At 37.2% G+C, this 19,916-nt stretch overlaps 1 protein-coding gene across 9 annotated transcripts in view; it reads right to left on the bottom strand.

The window, feature by feature from the left end:
- The window catches only part of edil3a (EGF like and discoidin domains 3a), a 137,337-nt gene that overhangs the window by 37,654 nt on the left and 79,767 nt on the right, over nucleotides 1–19,916 (bottom strand). For all 9 annotated transcript variants that reach the window (XM_081610615.1, XM_081610620.1, XM_081610616.1 and 6 more), the window contains 3 exons: nucleotides 9,976–10,131; nucleotides 9,111–9,255; nucleotides 8,550–8,734 (listed from right to left, as the gene is read on the bottom strand). In XM_081610615.1, coding sequence (XP_081466741.1) covers nucleotides 8,550–8,734; nucleotides 9,111–9,255; nucleotides 9,976–10,131 — 486 coding nt within the window. The remainder of the gene's footprint in view (nucleotides 1–8,549; nucleotides 8,735–9,110; nucleotides 9,256–9,975; nucleotides 10,132–19,916) is intronic.

Below are 19,916 nucleotides of genomic sequence, written 5' to 3'. Positions count from 1 at the left end.
ATGTATTTCAGGAGGAGGGAGGGTAAATGTTGCAGGATCCCTTGGGGATTCCAGGTGTATTTTTCCTCGTCTTTTTAAATTGCTAGCCACACTTTGTTAATGTTCTTTGCTAACTCAAACAGACTTTCTTTATGTAAAGCAGGACTCAGCTTGCCTAGCAGCATTTTCCTCTGCCCTTGCGCTCTTCTAACACATCACTGGTTCAGGACTCATTGCTGTGCCTGGTCTGTTTTCCAGTGATTCTTTAGCTAACTGAACCTCTGCCTTCTTGCAAGTAGGCTGCGGGTCGTAAACCTTTGTTTAAAACATGAATGTTTTATGTGCAGCTGGCTAAAAGAAGCAAATGTTCTCCGCCAAAATAACCGTGTGTTTGTCGTCATGAATATTTATTAATGAGAATAAGAAGACAGAGAGGACTCTTAAAACATGGATAAGCAAGGAGGTACAGATGAGGCCCAGAATAGAAGAAGCCTGATTATGTTTGTTAATTTTGGATTCTTCCTCATCCATCTGATTTTATGTATTTACTGTCCACAGCTTGGAGACAACACGATTATTCTGTCACTGTCAGCCTGCTGGCTAGCTCTGCCAGGGTGATATCTACCACAGAGGACCAACAGAAAGCTTGATATTATCGAGCTTTGTCTCATGAATTAAACATATGCAGTTGCCCTTATTGAGCAATGTTTTATGACTTTAATTCCTGCCTCTTATATATTCTTAGTTGTTCAAATGGATTAAAACTTAACCAAATGCTTATTTTTTTTATTATCAGAAAAGTATTTCCAATAAATAATATTCAAGGATCTATCAAAGCTTCAAAGAATCAACCAAACCTGAAATTAAAGTGCAATCCTGCTTTCTATGATCAACATTAAGATCCGCTTAGAGCACTTATGTCTTCCAGGAAGCTTCTCAACATGAAGTGCAGACATTAATGAATGAATGAATAGATGAGTGGATTATATATATATATATATATATATATATATATATATATATATATATATATATATATAATTATTCATTGCATCTGCAAAGCATCATTACAAGAATATCTAAGGATAATCACATTCAGTGACCATCGAGATCACTGTGTACCATTTTCTGCCGACGACAAAGGTTGTTGTGAATGTGTTCAAGTAAAGGTTGTTTAATAATAGTAATGAAATTTGTGCTACTGAACTCAAACAGAACATTTTTATGCAACCTATGCATCATTACTTCCTGCTATGCAGTGTTTAACATGCTGAGCAGTATTTCATCCAGTAAAGCTGTCTTTTGATGTCTGGTGGACACAAAGCCTCACATTCAGGTTTATAAATGTTCATCAGTGTTGGATGAAAAAAAAACAGTGTAATATCAATATATCCTTAAGAAATTCAGCAACTGAGAAATGGAAAAAAAAAAAATCATTTTATTCTGAAAAAAAAAAAAAAAGATTCCTGGCTGAATATTGAGTCAAACTACTTTGAATTTCAAACTACATAATTCACAGTGTGACACAAACCATATACTTATCTAGAGTGATGACAAAGCTAAGGGGAATCAATACTGCTAGCAGGCAGCAGACTGTGAACACACAGCAAAATAACCTGTAGCTCTATAAGCTGTCTGGAAAACAGGCGAGGACGGTGGAAACACTGAAAGAGAAAAACTCCAGTCTAGTCATGTTATAACATATAACTAAGATACAACTGTGCAAGATACCAAGTGCTGGTCACTGATGTGAGAATTTTAGACTCTTTCCCTTAAGAGCTTATCTACGAAACAATTCAAACTTGCCTGGAATCAACAAAAGTAAAAAGAAAAAAAAAATCCTTTAGTGATGAAAATTCCTTTTCTTTTTTTTGTCAAATCCCAAAAGTGTGCTCTCAGTAGCTTAGCAGTTACTTCATTGGGTTGCATTGTCTCCAGAGACCACTCACTGCATAGACACTTCAGGCCTAAGGCAGCAAATAAATGGCTCCAACCCAATTCTGTCATACAGCTGTAGCATGTTTTGAGGATTGCTAACTTCTGCCTGTAAAACTTGCTCATTTGTTGTGGTGTTTGTTGTGTTAGATCCTCCTCGTAAGTTCCATAGAAACTCTTAAAACTATTAGTGTTATAGCAGTGTAAAGGAAAAAGTTCATCACCACACAAAAGTTTAAGATCTTGGTCATTCAGGATGATAAATCAGTAACTTTAATTGTCTCCAGTTCAGGAGTTGCTTGCAACAGTAGGAGCCCGTGTCCAGTATACGTGGCACTGCAAGCCCAGAATCTCCCTTCTGCTTATGGAACCTTTTCCTTCACTTTTTCCTTCTACTCATCTTTAGATTCTTCTGTTTGGACACAGCACTCTGTAAACAGCCAGCTTCCTTAGCAATGAGCTTTCGAGGCATTTTTACATGACTGTTGAAAAACCGTCAAGTCATCAGTCCTCTACATAATTATGCAGGGCAATACCTATGTGTTTTGCCATCGAAATAATTTCTTTTATAAGAACCACATTTTCTAATTTTCTGTCTTTCAGCTTTTCCTTAACTGAAGGTCATAATCATCAAAAATAACAAATACATGCTTCAAAAAATGACTGCAATAAATCTATGTCATACCTGAGTTACACTTTAAAAGATCTAAAAGATTGAAATAAATGAACTGCTTGGTTATACTCTGTCCTATTGAGACATTCCTGTGTACAGGACATGCAATGAATAAATATCAGACTGTATTCCTTTTGAGTCTTTCCTGGGAAGAAACTAATGAACTACTACTCTGTATATGGTAAAATCTATGTAAATAAATTAGTGTTTGGTGGTTCGACCAAGAGCCTGTAGAACAATTCCCTGAAATCGCAAAGATGGGTCACTTTAGTCATGTCTCTTCCCTTTGCTTCCCTGTCGCTGGTTTTAATCCCCCGCTGTGCTTTCTTCTCGGTCCTCTATGTGCCTGCAGAGAATCCCTTTGATCCCAATGTGCATTTTACCTGATAAACCGCCGTTTTCTTTCTTCCAGCATCTTCCTGAGAAATCTTCCATGCTTGTAATTCTCTAATCATGTCTATTCTGGAAATATTGCTTGATGTTTGCACACATTTCTGAGATCATCTTAATTTCTTGCAGATGTGACAGATAAATGGCACAGCAATATTTGCAAAAATCGTTCAATAAACATCAATCTTTACTCGGGTAATTAAAAAATACTAATTTCTCGAAACAAAGGAAATTAAAAATTTACATGTCACGTTGAGAAAATATGGTCTCTGTGTCGAGAGACGCCTGTGACAGAAGCAAAACTGTAAATGCAGCATGTGGTTAAAACAAATCCCTTTCAGGAACAGTCTGCAAATCCTTTATCTACAAACAAACAATATAATGCAGGAGTTTCGCTAAATTATAACAAAAGGCTGATTGCGACCTGATTTGCTTTAATGTTTACTTGGAAATTACTATTTTGTTATAAATCTACCGTCTGTATGCAGGCCGTACACAGTTACAGTCAATAATTTCACACAAACTCTGTTGTCATCATTGGAAGCATGAGGGGATTATCCGGGTGCCACAGACACGCAAAACACATATTTATCACTTTAGGGAGATAAGTGGCTGTGAAAACTTCTGAGGCAAGGGATAACTAATGGACCACCAGCAGGAAATTACGATCAAGTCTTGTTTTGTAACCTTCGCAAGCTGTAAATAATTTTGACAGGTTGGAAATGATGTGATGCAGTTTGTTCTGGCAGTGTTTTTCACAAGGCCATGCCTGCAAAACGATATACATTCCAGTTAATATGCGACGCTGCACTGTTGTGGACTAAGGAGTCTGTGAAAGGTGATCATATTTTCTGGGATTTCTCAAATGAACTACTCTCTTTTTACCTGACCCAACATGAGATGAGCACTCGTCACTCAGCGTTTTTTGTTTGTGTTTTTTCTAGATACTGTTGCTGTGTGTTTGGATCTGCTGTCTGCTGTGAGCAAGTGAGTCAGAAGAAGCAGGTAGGTTCACTTGTTTAGAACTGCCACAGGTGTTGCACACTTTTCTGTGTACTCATATCATTCTCAAGACCTATTATTGGAAAAGTGCATCCCCCTCCACCCTGCTTTAGAGGTAACCATTAAAACTGAAAGCTCATGCTGAGCTATGCCTGCAGACAAGATATGCATGTAATCTGTGCAGAGTGGAGGAGAGGAAGAGGAGCAGCTGGCAGAGAGAAACTGCAAGACCTTCTGTAACTTTAAACTTTATCAAATCATTAGACAGGAACCAAAATCAGAGTCAAAACCTTGGACTACATATTGGGCTAAATAAACCAATCCGTTCCCCATTTCAGACATTGTTGATTTGTTTGCTGGTCATATGTTGGTTGTTTTTACACCTTCACCTGCAGCGACTGACATCACAGCTTCTGTCACAGCTTTTCTTTCTTTTGTTATTGATTCACGTTTAGTTTTTAGCATGAGTAAAGTCACATGCTGCAGTAAAATATGAACCAAAACAAACTGTTAGTTTGAGCATCTCCGCCAATGTAAAAATAGTTAATAATAAGTAGCATAACATCCATGAGAAAACGTACGAGGAAACATAGTAAGTGTTAAGTGGATATTTCAGAATTCCTTTCAAAATATCACGTTAAGTGCCCGCATCAATTTAAAGCCTCTGTCTTTTAAAAACTTGGCTCTTTTATAAAGATGTAAAAAATGGAAACGCGTCACTTTACTCCAATTGATGTTCTTGTTTATGTGAGGTCTGGGATTCAATACAAAACTTTGTAAGCAAAAAATGCTGTATAGTTGTGTTAGCAGAGGGAAAATGTGAAACATGTAACGATCTGACGCATCTCCAGCAAATTTCTCTTAGCTGTGTGGACATCTTAAGGCTCATAATTAGGTAATCAGCTTCTGGCAGCTGGAACATTTGGCAGCTAAGTCTCACAGATTCAGTCGACTCTCGAAAACATCTTCAAAGATTCTGTTTTGAGTTTCCCCTCTGGGTAATTTCATCTCCAGCCGTGTCACGAAAACGTTAGCTTGGATGATACCCAAAACATCTGGGACTCAGTTTTTTGTTTTGATCTACACAGGTAAAGCAGTTCAGATGTATTACGTCTTCAGATGAAAGCTTCTCAATCAGACTGATTGTTGAAGACAAATAGCCTTCTTGGCAGAGGTTTAGGTATACGACTCACTTTCCCTATTTACAGGGACTTTCAACCAGTTTCATCCATCATTGAACTTAAATCATTTCTTTTAGTGTTCGCAAAAAACATTCCTCTTGTTTCCACTCCATAATGGAACAACTTTCCTGATTAATAGCAATACTTATTTCATCATTAAGGCTGATTAATTCCATTAGTCTGTGACACTTTAAGTCATTTAGTACTAGTGCTGAGTATTAATTATCTGCCATGGCAACCAGTTAAAAGTAGACACCCAACATTCAATGTAACAAACACACATAAGATGATATTTAAATGCGCAAACCACTCAACTGAAACAGTTGCATCACTGTAAAAGTGAAGCGGCACTCTGTGATATATGACCAGCTACGTTTGCTTTTGAGAGCCCAGACATCATATATGCCTGTGTGCAAAGACACAGTCTTTGGAAATGGAAGCCATTGATTTTCTCACAGCATCTGTGTAGCATCTCCTCTTTCCTGCCAGCATAGCATGTAATGTGAGACCGCACGTTTTCCTTTTACCTACAGCAATCAATTTTGCTCAACCAAGATCCATGGCACAGATTGGGCCTCTCTGAGTGCCTCTTTCCCTGAGCATACATCCCTGCATGTCATCATCCCCTGATAAGAGCTTTAAGCATGATAATAATTACAACAAAATGTCTGAATGAACCAAATCCAATTATATCTGGCAAATAATTATGGCAGCAGAATGTGAAGAGCGGCACAGGTGTGGGCGTGCTTCACTAATATTGGTGTCTCTTGAACTTTTTCCACATTTTGTCACGTTACAGCCACAATCGTTGCTGTTTTAAATTGCAAGTTTATATTACAGAAAAATGCTAAGTAGTGCTTATGCATGTAGTGAAATAAAAATCGGGAAAGTTTGACCTGCAGTTCAATTCAGGCCCTGTGAGTCAATGTCATGTAAAATCACTTTTGGTAAATCACTTTTATTCCCTGGTAAAAAGCGAGTTTATATTTTTACCTCGGGTATATCTCTTCTGCATTAGCACATGTGTAAAGACAGCAATGTTTTGCTCATTCTTCTTTATAAAATAGCTCAAGCTAACTCACATTAGATGGAGGGCATCTGTGATAATCAGTTTCCAACACTTGCGGCAGATTATCAACTGGATTTATGCCTGGACTTTGGCTTGACTATTCTAATACACAGATATCCTCCAAACTAAACTGTTAGGGTTGCTGTGAAGTCTTTTGTAGTGTCTAACAGGTTTTCATCCTCAATTGAGGATATCTCAATTGAGATTGAGCCAACCAGACAAATGGCTGTCTGGTTGGTGGAGATATTTTTACATCTCCACCAACTCCCACTTCTCTTCTCCACTGGAGAAAAATATCCCCTACAGCATGATAACATCAGTTTTCTCTTTATTCCAAACCTGCCTTATGTGTTTCTTAGCTTATATCAGTGGTTCCCAAACTTTTTCTCCTGCGCCCCCCCAGTGGTTTCCAAACATTTTCTGGGCCCCCCCTATGGATTACAAATGGCTGTCTGGTTGAACGACATGTGGAAGGGGAGAGAGGATTCTTGTCCCTGCCCTTGGGGGGGAGGGGGAATCGACTTTTTTGGGAGCAAAATGAATGTACGTAGATGGACATAGGCAACAACACCAGTAGCCTACAAGCTACTTGTTAAGCTTAAGGTGATGTATTCATATTAGCTAGCTAGTTATCTTTTAGCTAACTTTACCTGCATCCAGCAACTTTACTCAACTCAGTCGGTTAGTTTGGGGGAAAAACTGTGAAAAGTTCTTTGCATTTTGCTGGTTTGCTGCCATGATTCTAACGCACGCCTGCGTAGCTCTGCAGAGCAGCAGCAGCAGTTTTAACTGCTGATAAAAGTGACAGAGGACACAGATATGGGAAGTGTGGAAGCCCCTACTCTATCAAATTGACAGAAGAATAACAGAGGGTTGGCCATTCTAAGGTAAAAACTGAGCGCATTTTTTTCTTTATCCAGACGGCTTCCCGCCCCCCCTCGCAATGGCACGGCGCCCGCTATAGGGGGTGCGCCCCACAGTTTGGAAACCTCAGGCTTACATGGTCCTGTTTCTTCATTAATGTTATTGAACTAACATGTAAAACCTGCACCGAACAGCTGGATTTATAGGGAGATGAAATTACATACAAGTGAACCCTATTTACTAATTTTGTGGCGTGAGAAATAGGGAACATTTTTAAGGTCTTGTATGCTGTTACAACTGACGGCGTAAAGTTAATTATAAATGATAAGTCTGCAGGTGCCCATCCCTGATTGGTTCCAAGAACACGACGGAGATCTTCCATTGGCTGCTTTCCGGAGGTGACGGACATAAAAGCTGCTGACGCGGACTTCCTGTGTTCCATCCTCGACTCATCTCCACCGGCCACACAGCTTTCCTTTGTTTATCTGTGTTAAAGTTCTGGAGTGTAGGAGTGAGCTGCCGTTTATGTTTCCTCAGTTTTCTCATGTTTTTCTTAAGTTAGGAAGGTAAGTTTTTGTACTTTGGTTTATTTACTTTCGATTAGGTAAGTTTCTGTTACTATTTAGGTAGTTTCCTTTTGTTTGTTGTTTTCGGCGATAGCTCACTCTGAAGCCAAGTACTCCATTTGTAACACCTTTATCAAAAATACATCTTTTTAAAATAAATAGTAATTATCAACTGTTCTACTTTGTGTGTGTCGGTTGTTGAGATCAAAGGAGGATGGATCCAACCTCTTCTATGGCATTAAGTTTACAGCTTGGAGTGAGATGCGGTTTCTCACCCTTAAAGAAAAGCGGATTAGCAACCTTTTTTCAGGAAAAACTCCAATACATAAGGCTATAAGTGAGGGGATTTGAGGAATGATGTACTCCAAGTTAATATGTAACCTGAACTCTCTCAGTCTCAAGTTCACTTATTGTTGAAAAAAATCCAGAAGAAAGCATTAATTTAGGGTTGTGTGTTATTCTTTTCAAGAAGCATGTAATGAAATGAAAACAAATAGGATTAAATTGCAATCCAGACTGAAAACCTGGATTATGGAGCGAGATAACTAACAGAGGCAGCTTTTCCAAGTTCCCAAGTGAACATGTCCATGTTGAGTGTTCGGAAAATGTTGGAAGCCGTGACCTGATAATCCTGGACATGGCCTGAAAAAAGCTTACATATAAATAAGCAGATAGGAGGACGTATTTCTAGGTCTTTCCCCTTCTCCTCATCTTTCCCCTTGTCTTTAGCATCCTTTAGCTATATATTTTTCTGAAAAAAGTATATCTAAATTTATTTGCATAAGATATTATATCAGCTTTTCTGCAGGGTGTTCATTTCCAAACCAGTATAATGACTTTTCTGTAAAGTACACGTAGAAATAGGAGATTAAAATCAGATTAAATTTTACCTGTAGCCACTGTGACTGGTCACTGTGTCCAGCTGTCCAGGCATTGACCTTGCCCTGTTTGTCCAAACGGGCTTTTCCAGGTTCCCAAGTGAACATGTCCATGTTGAGTGTTCGGAAAATGCTGGAAGCCGTGACCTGATAATCCTGGACATGGCCTGACTTCATCCCCAGTGGTTCAGAACAGCCTTAAAAGAACAAAAAGAGACACGTTTGTTCCAAACTTTACATTATGTAAATTTACAAATGAAGGAAGGGATGTGAAAATAAATTGGGATTTGACCAGAATGTCAACTTTTCCGACTTGTCAGCACTGATCACTAGAGACTTTTAAAAAAAATACCGTACTTTGTGATCACATGCAAATGTAACAAAGTTACTGTTAACACCATTTTACAGCAGCTGCTCTTTTGCAGACACAGTTTGTTATGAATAATTAAAGAAAAAGCAGTTCTCTGAGTGAAATGAAAATAAGCATTGACGGGCCAATTTTACAAAAACAAGAGATTCTGATCAGTGCATCCAGAACATAAAAAAATTATCTGGATAATAAAGACCAAATACCTGTCAGCTCACAGCCAAGCAGCTCCATGCGTAAGGTACAATGCCTCCTGCAAACTTGGGGGTAAACGCGCACAAATTGGGCTTCAATGGGAGGTGTAAAAGAGTTGGCTGATGGAGCATTGTTGTCAACATTTCCCCTGAAAATCTGTCGAACAGGATGAAACGCCCACAGATGAGGGCAGAGAGAACAGTGAAACAGATCACTTTGCTATAATGTGACAATCAATCTACTGCATTCTGCAGTGTTTACCACACAGTGGACAAATTGCTGTCATGCCAGGTCAACGAGCGAGAATTACTGAAAAAAATTAACAATTTCCTGCATCATTTGAACCTGATCATTCATAAAAACACCAATGTGTTTTAAATTAGAGCCCCAATAATTTTTCTAGACTTTCTTCAGAATTACTAACCGAGTATAATATGTTACCAATACGTCTTGTAGAAAACAAAAAAGTCAGTACAGAATTGTATTTTCTTCTTGACTCTGGATAAATGCAAAAACAGATTTAATTATAAGGAACTCAAGGGCAGTTTAACAAAGGCACATCTTATAAATTAAATAAGATGACAGCAACCACATATTTCTGTCAAGAATGACAGAATGCTGCATAGACTATTTGAGGGCTGTTCGTCCCCACATAGTACATAAATTGAATCTAAAACTCTTGGAAGTGGGTAGGAATAACGGGGAGCGGGATGGACCCTGTGTGCAAGCCAATTAGAAATCCATCTCATCATGTCCTCCACCTTGCCCTTCAATAATATAGTCTCTGTTCTCTGGGTGAACATGTGTATGAGTATGCATCTTCATCAATGTGTCACAGAATTAGAATCGGCAAAGGTAGGCATACATGAGACTCACCATATCCTCATCTTTGCCCTTGACTTTGTATGTTCTCCAGGTCTTCCCGTCATCACTGTAGGCTACTTTGTATGACTTGACATACTCTGGGCTCCCGATACGTTTGGCACCTTGGGTAATCAGGCCTGTAACCCTCATTCTCCTCTGGAGGTTTATCTGCAGAGTTCAAAGAGAGCATACAAAAACATCACATTCCCTCCTAATTTAATGGCTCATACACACATCAGACGGGTCTCTGCAGTTGCAAACAGACAGAGCATGCTTGTCATGGAGATCAGTTTGCCCTATTCTATTGTTTCTGTCAGGGTCATCCATCTTATTCAGAAACCCTACGATCAAATGAAACATTTAATCAATTCTCAAGATCCACTTTCAATTACACCCACAATCTGCAATCAAACAATATGATGTGCAGAAGTTTGGAGAGCCAGAAGAAAGAGAGTGAGGCTACAGGAGAGGGAGGTGATTAATGGCTGCCACTGATGCTATCTGGCAACACCGAAGTGAATCTTTGCTCTAAGTGCACACAATTTTAGGGAGTTTTACAAACATTTCATCTTGACAAAGTGCGTTCCAGCAGACCTGGACATTTTTCTTGTGTGTTTCTGTTATATTTACAGCACGCTTGTCGTTTTTAATACAATGGAGGATATAAGAATACCTCTTGTCACAGTAAAAATGGTGCAAATAATACTGGTTATGTAAAGTCTCATATGTTTATGTCACAATAAATCAATCAATCAATCACAATCAGTCAGTCAACAATATCTATACCATTTGATCAATTTGGTTGCAGTGATGTAAGTGCTCTTGCCAGACAGGAAACTTAACATAGACACAATAAATAAACATATAACATGATTTTACAAATGGCCCATAAAAACAGTATTTATAAAAATATATTGAGTGTTTACGTTATTCAAGCCTAACAGTAAAAACTAAATAAAAATAAGCATAAAAACCAAGTACAAGTGGAAGAAATGCTGCATGACAGGCTGTGACAAGAATAAAAAAAAAAGATTTCTTTGTGTTCAAGAAAATAAGTCAAGCTAAAAACAAAAGCAAAGTCAAAACCTGAACAAAAAAAACACAAATCATGGCATATAAATCACACTCTTAAAACTAAGGTAAAAGAAAAATGACCTAGGTGTTTTTTAGTTTGAAACCATTTCCTCTCTCTGGCTGATATTCCATGTTCTCCAAAGCATATTTTGTGTTTCCATATAATTCACAGTCACATCAACAACATATTTGGCCCCAACTATTTCATGTTGCACAACTGTGCTTGTCTCTGAATTAACACAATTTGCCTCTCCTTAATGAACCTAGAAAGTATTCACACTGCTTTACTTTTTCATCATTTTATACTGCAGTCTAATGCAATTGTACTAAACTATTTCCTTAAAATTCGATACACAAATATGACAATGTAGAAAATGTTTGAGTGTTTTGCATATGCATATAAATGTACAATTATCTAAAATTCCACAGACTGTTTGCATTGAGAGGTTGATGGCTCCTCCATCATGAACTGGAGCTGTCAGTGAGGAAACCTTTTCCCCTTTCTTTTCATAATTTTTATGATTGCTGTGCTTGCGGCAGACGGCCATGTTTCATCTGTAAGCCATGGCAACAGTGAAGAGACAACTGTTCACAACATATGCATCTTTGTGGTGGAGCGGTATTTGTAATGATTGTTTTATAAATGACAGACAGAGGAAAAGCAGATAGTGGGCATAAGCCCAAGAAGTATCTCCTTCTAAAAGAGAGAAGAATGGTGTCATGATGCCATGACAATTAAAAAAAAAAAAAATCACCAAACTAATGAGGCATTGTTGAAAACTATCAAAAATTATATAACAGCTCTAGTCAGAGTTACAGAGTCACCTCTTACACAGACTACCTGTGACAAACTGACAGGCAAGCACTTCACTACTAACACAGGCATTGTCATCGAGTCTCAGTGACAGCTCAGTCAGCATGGAGAGTATAATAATGTTATAATTATAATCAATAATGCTAAGCTCAGAGATTGGCATTATCAAATGCTTATCCTTTGGCACTAAATTGCATGATGAAAAGATGCTTAAATGCTGCTAAGTACCGTGATTAAATTCTAGATGGTGTTAGATAATTTAGTTACATTCAGATGGGACCCAGCTTGTTCAACAAGAGCATGGAAAAGAAGAGTCAGGCAGAAGTTTAGGTAGCATGAAAGGCTATTTTAGGAGAACAAAATGTTTAGTGAGACTAGAAAGGAGCTATTAAAACTATTTTGTGATTTAGTTTCCGCCCCGAATCCTGAGAAATCTACAATAGAATTCTGAAAAGTAAAGAAAACAAAGTACAATCCCAATTTATTTATTTATTTATTTATTTTTTGGCTCTAGTGGCCTTTATTTGACAGTTAATTGACAGGAAAGTGGGTAATGAGAGAAGGGGGAAGACATGCAGCAAGGGTCGCCAAAGCTGGGAATCGAACCTGCGACGGCTGCGTCGAGGACTAAGTCCTCCATATGTGGGTTGTGCTTAACCCCTGCATCACCACAGCACACCCACAACCCTAATTTATAACACATTTCTTGTTTGGTATTACAATTTTGTGACATGAATGACATAAATGTTTCTATTTTTCTTTGTTGTTTAGACAATGAGAATAATTAACTCAAAATTACATTAAGCATTAAAGTAAAACATTTTGATCACATTTTTAATGATTTTTCTACCTTGCAGCACATAAAAACAAACCGTTTCAACATATGCAATGAAATTCTGTTCACATGTCAGGAACCCATCACCAAACAGCGTATTGAATTTGCAGCTGTCAAACAAAAATCAAATCTAGCTCAAAAATAAAGTTGCTGTTTTGGTGGGGAATTTGCATGCTGCATTTTTTTTTTCTAAAATAAAGTTTCTGCTTTCCAGATAAACTCCAAAAATAGCATGCTAGGTCAACAAGTAGTACATGGTTGTATGTCTCTGTATGACATAATGTGATAGGCTGCCCGTCCGAGCTGTTTACCACATGTCTTCAAGGCATTCTTGAATAACTTATAAAGGACTCAACTTATCACATTTACAGTACTTCGTACTCAAGTTGACAGTATTATGTGAAACGTCCATGTTTTTTTAACACAGTTTCATCACAATCTGTCATAGTTTGTTGAAAATAATGCCATGTGGTGTGCAACTCTGGCAAGCTTATGAAAATGTGAGAAAGCTGATGTCAGTTGATGACAACTCTCATCTTCTGATAAAACTGTGAAGGCCTGTGGGGATGAAGGAGTGGTGCCTTGTTGAAGTGCTCAGAAAATCCTCACAGACAATGGTTGGAGAGGGAGATAAGGGAAGTCCTCACCTTAATACAGAAAAGTCTATCTTTGAGCTATGGCTGCAATCCTGTACATTATTTATGAAACGCATCCAGCACTTGCAGAACTGACTGGCACCCCTGGTGAGCATGTGTTAAAAACCATGAAACAGAAGAAGTACCTTGTTATATAGCAATAGCAATTCTCTCACTACACATCTTCCCTCTGACTTGATGGCAGCTATTAAATGGAGAAGATAAATATAAATAGAATATAAAATCAGTGTATTGTGAACAAGTTCTGTGTTGGTCATTGATGGGGCGTTGTGTCATGAATGCTTAAACGGAGCACTTGACTTACACATACAGTAGGAACCCCTCTATTAGCTTCAGAAGTCTGTTGACCCTTACTTTCACATTCATAGCATTTCTTTGCTCTTTTCCATTTTCTCCATAGAGACAAGAACCTCTTACACTAATTAGAAGCCTTGTCACTAAAAGGCCACTGCTGTGCTAATTGTTGGTGATCCTTCACATGTTTAATGGCCACTCAGAAATGCACCTCTGTCACTTCAGTGCTAATAGAGATTCATTTCCTGGTTTAAATTCAACATGAATAGAAGCATAACACATGTGTGGACTGCGTGTCTACACACATGCAGGTGAATGTGCCATTTTGGATGGGAAGAAATGAAGTACCTTAAATGTTTGTATGAAATAAAAATAAAAAAAACTCTCAAACACATGTAATCACAACAACTTCAACCTATTTGTTCAAACTCAAAAAACCATCACTTGTTTTTGCCGGATTAAAGCGTTGCTAAGACCTTTTGCTTACAGTAAGTCTCTAAATCAGCTAAATATGTCAAGACTCTGGATACTATATAATTTCCTCCACAATACTAAATAACTAAAAATGGGTTACACAACTTCATGTGTTAAAACACAAATCTGAAAACAACTGGTCAAAGGGTAATGATTTTAGTTACTTTATATTCTCCCACATTTTCTGTTAGATGAATATTCACACAGCATATTGGGAGTAAATCGACAAAAAAAAAATCAATTTAGTTTCACAGAGATCAGAATGTATGCTGCAACAGTAAGGCATATAATTTTAAATGTGGTGGATAATTCCTTATTTTGCTACTGAGTGAAAATATGCACAACAAGCCATTTAGTAATTTGCAGAAAAACATTTAAAACATGTACGGACAGAGAAAACATATTGCAACATTGAAAATGGAGACTGTTCTACATTTCCTTTTCTCCCAGTACGCATGAAGAGTTTCACTGTGTGGACATCCTCAGAATAAAAATAAGCCTCTACATAAGAGATTCTTCATCAAATGATTTCTGATCTCATAGTAAAGAAAAACTCTTGTTTTTACATTATAATTCACAAGCTTTTGCCTTCCCTGCTGTAATCAGCTCACATTTAGCATATTTGCAACATCCTGAGATGGATTGTATTTGACTGAACGTTTTAGGCCTCTACAAAAATGTGTTAATAAATTAACAGTCCTTTATCAAAGACTGATTAAAAAAAACACATCACACAATTATGAAAAATGACAGCTAAAGAGTAGAAATGGGAAGTAATAAATAGGAAAATATTCAGTGGAATTTATTGTGAGGATAATGAAAGAGGCAAAAATATAAAAAAAATAAAAAGCCATTTTTGTTTATACATCTGTTACTGAGTTGTGCAAAACTGTGCAAGTTTGAACAATGCACCTATCCACTGGCTTTGTATCTACACTCAATATATAAATTAGCATAATTCTAATGGTAAACATTACTAAATATATACCTCCAATTACAAATTAGAATGTAAATGTGACATTTATTGATGCCACATTTGTTATTTTCCACAATAGTGGAAAAGAGGTTTGAATAGCAAATAAGTTCTTTATATTATTGGTCTCAGATATTTGCAGTCTTCTGGGTCTTAAGCTAATGCATAAAGCAATTTATTTCTTTATGGCAAGTAACACACTAGTTGATACACTGCAATCATGCAATTGCAGCTTTATTGTTGATTTTTTTTTTAATGACAATATTTTTCTGAATATTTTCATAATGGTTGCAGCTGCAATATGTCAACATTTTCCAGACTTCAATCTGTCTAACTTGTTGCGATACTAATTTAAACACTCGGTTGAACCTTTTACCATTTCTGTGACTGATTTCAGGTGGAATAAATTAATGGCATGGGAACTAGGACTTATTGTGATAAAAAAAATGCATTTTAAAAAGCAAAACTAATTGACTTCTGTTATTTGAGTAAAATATTCTGTGTATGGATTTATGTTTTCATCTAAGGTTGTGAGATATTATGAAAACATGTAATTGTGATAATATCGCTGAATATTGCAATGCTGATACTGATTAACATACTTTTTCTAGGCTCTTTTATTTCCTTCCTTCATCACTGTGGATCCACCACAGTGTGTGTTTTGGCAACTTAAGGTGCATTTAATCAAACAAAGTCCTTTGCTCTGCTTGTTTGGTGCAGAACAAAAGTGGACTTATTGTTTTGGTCGATGTGGTTTGCTTTCACATTGCGCTGTGAGCGACTAATTTTTAAACAAAACCATGCGGGTGACAATCATTGCTGCCAATGGACAGAAATGATGGGGGCAGAGCAGAGTACAGATCTGGAAAGCAAGCAAACATGGGACTCCTGCGTGATGCTTTTCAGTTGTGCACACGCAATGTGATATTTCTAATTTTGGAACAGTGTCAACAAATGTGTGCTGCAAGCTAAATGAATAAACATCAAGGACATTAAAAGACCATCAAAGAAACCTAAATATATTAACATGCTAAGTTTGCATGCATGAGCCTTGAAACATAATATCTTTCCAAATGGTGCAGCAAAGAAGGGATTTTTATGAAATTACATCAAAATAATGACTAAAAACTAATAGGAAAAACTGTTTGTATTTTCATATTTTCTACTGGCTATTCATATTTTTCAGCAGGTTGAGGAATTCGTTTTTTAAATCGCAGCTTTCTGGAAAAAGGAGAGCTGACCTCTCGTTACCTGGCTCTCATCTATTTGCATTTTTACGATCACAAATGATTTCCATATTCAGTATAATCATGCTGACCAGCAAGACATACCACCCCACACACAGACACAAGAATAGAAAGGTCAAGGGTATAAGAGCACAGAAATCCACTATTTGTTAATTGCACATTGATATTACAACTGCAGAATTACTCATATAATCACATTGTCCTTGAAACTCTCTGCAAAACTTGTGGCACTAATGGGATACGATCTAGTAAAATCTACTTCAGCAGCATTTTAGAAAAAAAAAAAAACATTTTACTTTTACTTGAGTAACCCTTATTAAGAAATATCACTAATCTTACCTCAGTAAAATTTCTGGATACTCTACCAACTGTGCGTAATTTCACTAAATACAGAATAAACTTGTTTTCACCAAACATACCAGACAAAGCAAACTCATAGTTTATGGCAAAGTGAAACTTCTTTGAACACAAGCTTTGGTATTATAATGTGTGCGGCTAATGCTGTGCCTGATGTGCAGCTAGGTGCTCAAGTGAACAATAGTTATTGTCTTTGGAAGTATTATCATATTATAACATACATATATGCAGTACCTACTGTAAGTACTGGTTTTATAAGTTATATGTAACAAAAAAATGATTCGGAAAAGTGCTTTTTCTGCTTGAAGTTGTTCTTTTGTGATAACAGAAAAACTGGAGATAGTTGTGTAATCAAATTGACACTTGACAATGACTATAATGAATAATCAATATACTTTAAATGTAGTTCAAAAGCCATTAATTAAAAGTCCAGGTGTGAAGATGACAAGGATGTTTTATCAGCAATGTCACAATCAGTTCTTGTGGTTGCATAGAAGTACATAGAAGATGTATTTTCTATGTACTTGTTTACTAACACACCTTTGCTCTAAGTCAGTGTTTCTCAACATTTTTCAGGCCAGTGCCCCTCTAGCCTTTATCCAGGTCCCTCACCGCCCCCCACCAAAGAATTTGTAGGCTACTTTGCACTGACTATTTTATTATTAATATAACTATCACTATTGTAGATGTTTTGATTTTTATGCTTGTTTCTGTATTTATCATCAAAAATAATTTCCCAGGGAACAAAAAAGCCATGGGAATAGAAATTATTTTCACAGTTGTCTACGAAACATGCAATGAACATTCAAGTTAAACTTGGTAACAGCAGCCAATCAGAGTGGAAAAAAAATATTCTTATTCTGTCCCATTTTCTAGTTGTTGAATATTCCACAAAATGAGTAGATAAAAGATGTACAACGTGCCAGTTTAAACTTTGAACTATTTGCAAAACGACTGAGCTCTGCAACATTAAAACATGGATAGAACTGTAACTACATTAGTCATAGCTCTTCTTCTCTTCAGTGTTTCTGTGAGTTTCTGGTACTGCAGCTCTGTGCTGCCTTCAGGAGAATGGGACATCAGAGTATCATCCATAAAATTTCACCCACGTGGCATTTATTGTGCAAACTAGAGCTTTCAGTGGAGAAACAAAAGTTCCAGGTCCTTTTAATGCCATACAAATATGAGACAGAAACATGGATTATATCTTTATATAGATCTGTCTATTGATTTATAGATTAATAGTTTTACTGGGCAGAAATTACAAAGAACAAATCTGGTTCTTAATCAAATCCTAATGAGTGAAATTGAAAGTGTCATGGAGTCATCAGCCTCATGACATTAACACTGACATGAAAAATAATATTGAATAAATAAATATATCAAATCTAATTAAAAACATAAATAAGTGACCAGTTCTTTACTGTTATGGTCTTTGAGATATATTTATTCTCATTATTGATGTGGTCTCAACAAACCCATGACACTTCAACAATATTATTTTACCTTTTATCTGGAAATAGTGTCTGTTTATTCTTGCCATACAGTCCTCTGTATTAATTGTTGCTTGAAAGGTCTTGCCATACCAGTTTATTCCTCTGTATTTACTTTAGTTTCTTAGTTTATTCTTGCATTTTGTTCTTCATTCATTTCCATTTAGTTTCCTTTGATTAGTATTGTCCTCTCTTGGTTTATTGCTATGTTCACTTTAGTTTCTGTCCTGTTGCTAGATTTATTTTATCATTTATTGACCATCAGAAATCTCATCACCTGCTGCGCCTCCTAATTGTCATGTGTTTCACATCATGTGTTGATTTTTCACTGTTCAGCGTCAGATTCTGTTTTTATGCCATAATTCACATCTAGTTCGTCGCTCCGTTTTATGTCCCGCTTCTCCTGTTTCAGTTTTGCGCAATGTGCGTGTCTTTTTTTTAATAAGGCCCAGGGCCGTCGTGAAACGTATTGATGGGGAAAAGGCAGACTGACATAAACCTTTTAAAACAATGGAAACAATTTCGGTATTTTGATTATTGAAATTTATAAGTGCTGTGGTACCGTTGTTCTATCACACCGTTTCATACCGGACCACTTACAGCACCGGTGTTAACGTTATAAAATGAACGCTCTCTATCGTGGTATCACCCATGGAGGGTTTTCTTTATTTAAATGGGTTCATTTTTCAGAGGGATACAAAGTGAGGGCATCATCATTTTAGTAATTATCCTACATGTTTACAAGAGAGATTTTCTGTTGTTCTTCCATGGAAGCGTGCAGCCTTTAAATGGAAATAAAACACTTTTTAATATAAGTTTCTGCTTAACATGATCACAGAACTGGCAAAAACACCAGACAAAGTGAATCTCAGCAACGTCATCCGGCGTAATGCCGGTGAAGCTACTAGCAGGAGCGGAGCTTCGCCAATAAGCTACTGAATAGAAGAGCTGCCATCGATACAGTTGCAGCCAGGCATGATTTAATGTTACACAATACAGTTTTACCAAGTTGCTCAAAGTCTAAACTGGTATTGTGCATTTAAGGTGTAAAGTTTACCTTCAACCAAACGCCCCCCAAGGGAATCCCAGCGCCCCCCTTTTGTAAAAATGTCCGCCAGCGCCCCCTGCAGTCCTCTGAACACCCCCTTAGGGCTCGGTACCGCCCACGTTGACAACCGCTACTCTGAATAGTGAAAGCCACCTGTCATCCATCAGGAGCAACTACAGCTTTACTATCTTCCCCAAGGACATTTTAGCATATAGAGACACAAAAACATCATGGGACAGTTTGCTCCAACAGCAGTGCAAAGTATGATTTACACTAGCAACCGCAGAACTGATGAATACCACACAAAGCAAATCAGGTTACAGCTCTAAGTGTTTGCAGTGTTCAGCAAGGCGTAGGGAAATTTAAATCCTTGGACCAGGATGCGTTTAGTCACTTACTGTCATGGTACATTTGTAAAATAAAGCGTAATAGAAATACTTTCTTTCAGGGTCAGACTTCTGCCACAAAACACTACTGAAGATTTTTCATTCTACGTTGGCGCCTGAAAGACCAGAAAGAAACAATTTTTTGTGACTTACCGAGCAGCAGATGCAGTCATATTCAATAAATTGGAAGATGAGTTTCAATGAGGCTACGTTCCCACATTAAAAGTACCTTTTGAATATGACAACCTTTGAGCAGGTATTAGACATAGTTTTCGTTAAGCTCACATTTCTAGTTTAGAAAT

The sequence above is a fragment of the Poecilia reticulata genome, chromosome 9 (genome assembly GCF_904066995.2).
Source record: "Poecilia reticulata chromosome 9, P_reticulata-male-v2, whole genome shotgun sequence".
In the NCBI taxonomy this organism is placed as follows: domain Eukaryota; kingdom Metazoa; phylum Chordata; class Actinopteri; order Cyprinodontiformes; family Poeciliidae; genus Poecilia; species Poecilia reticulata.
This window is presented reverse-complemented; position numbering and strand designations above follow the sequence as displayed.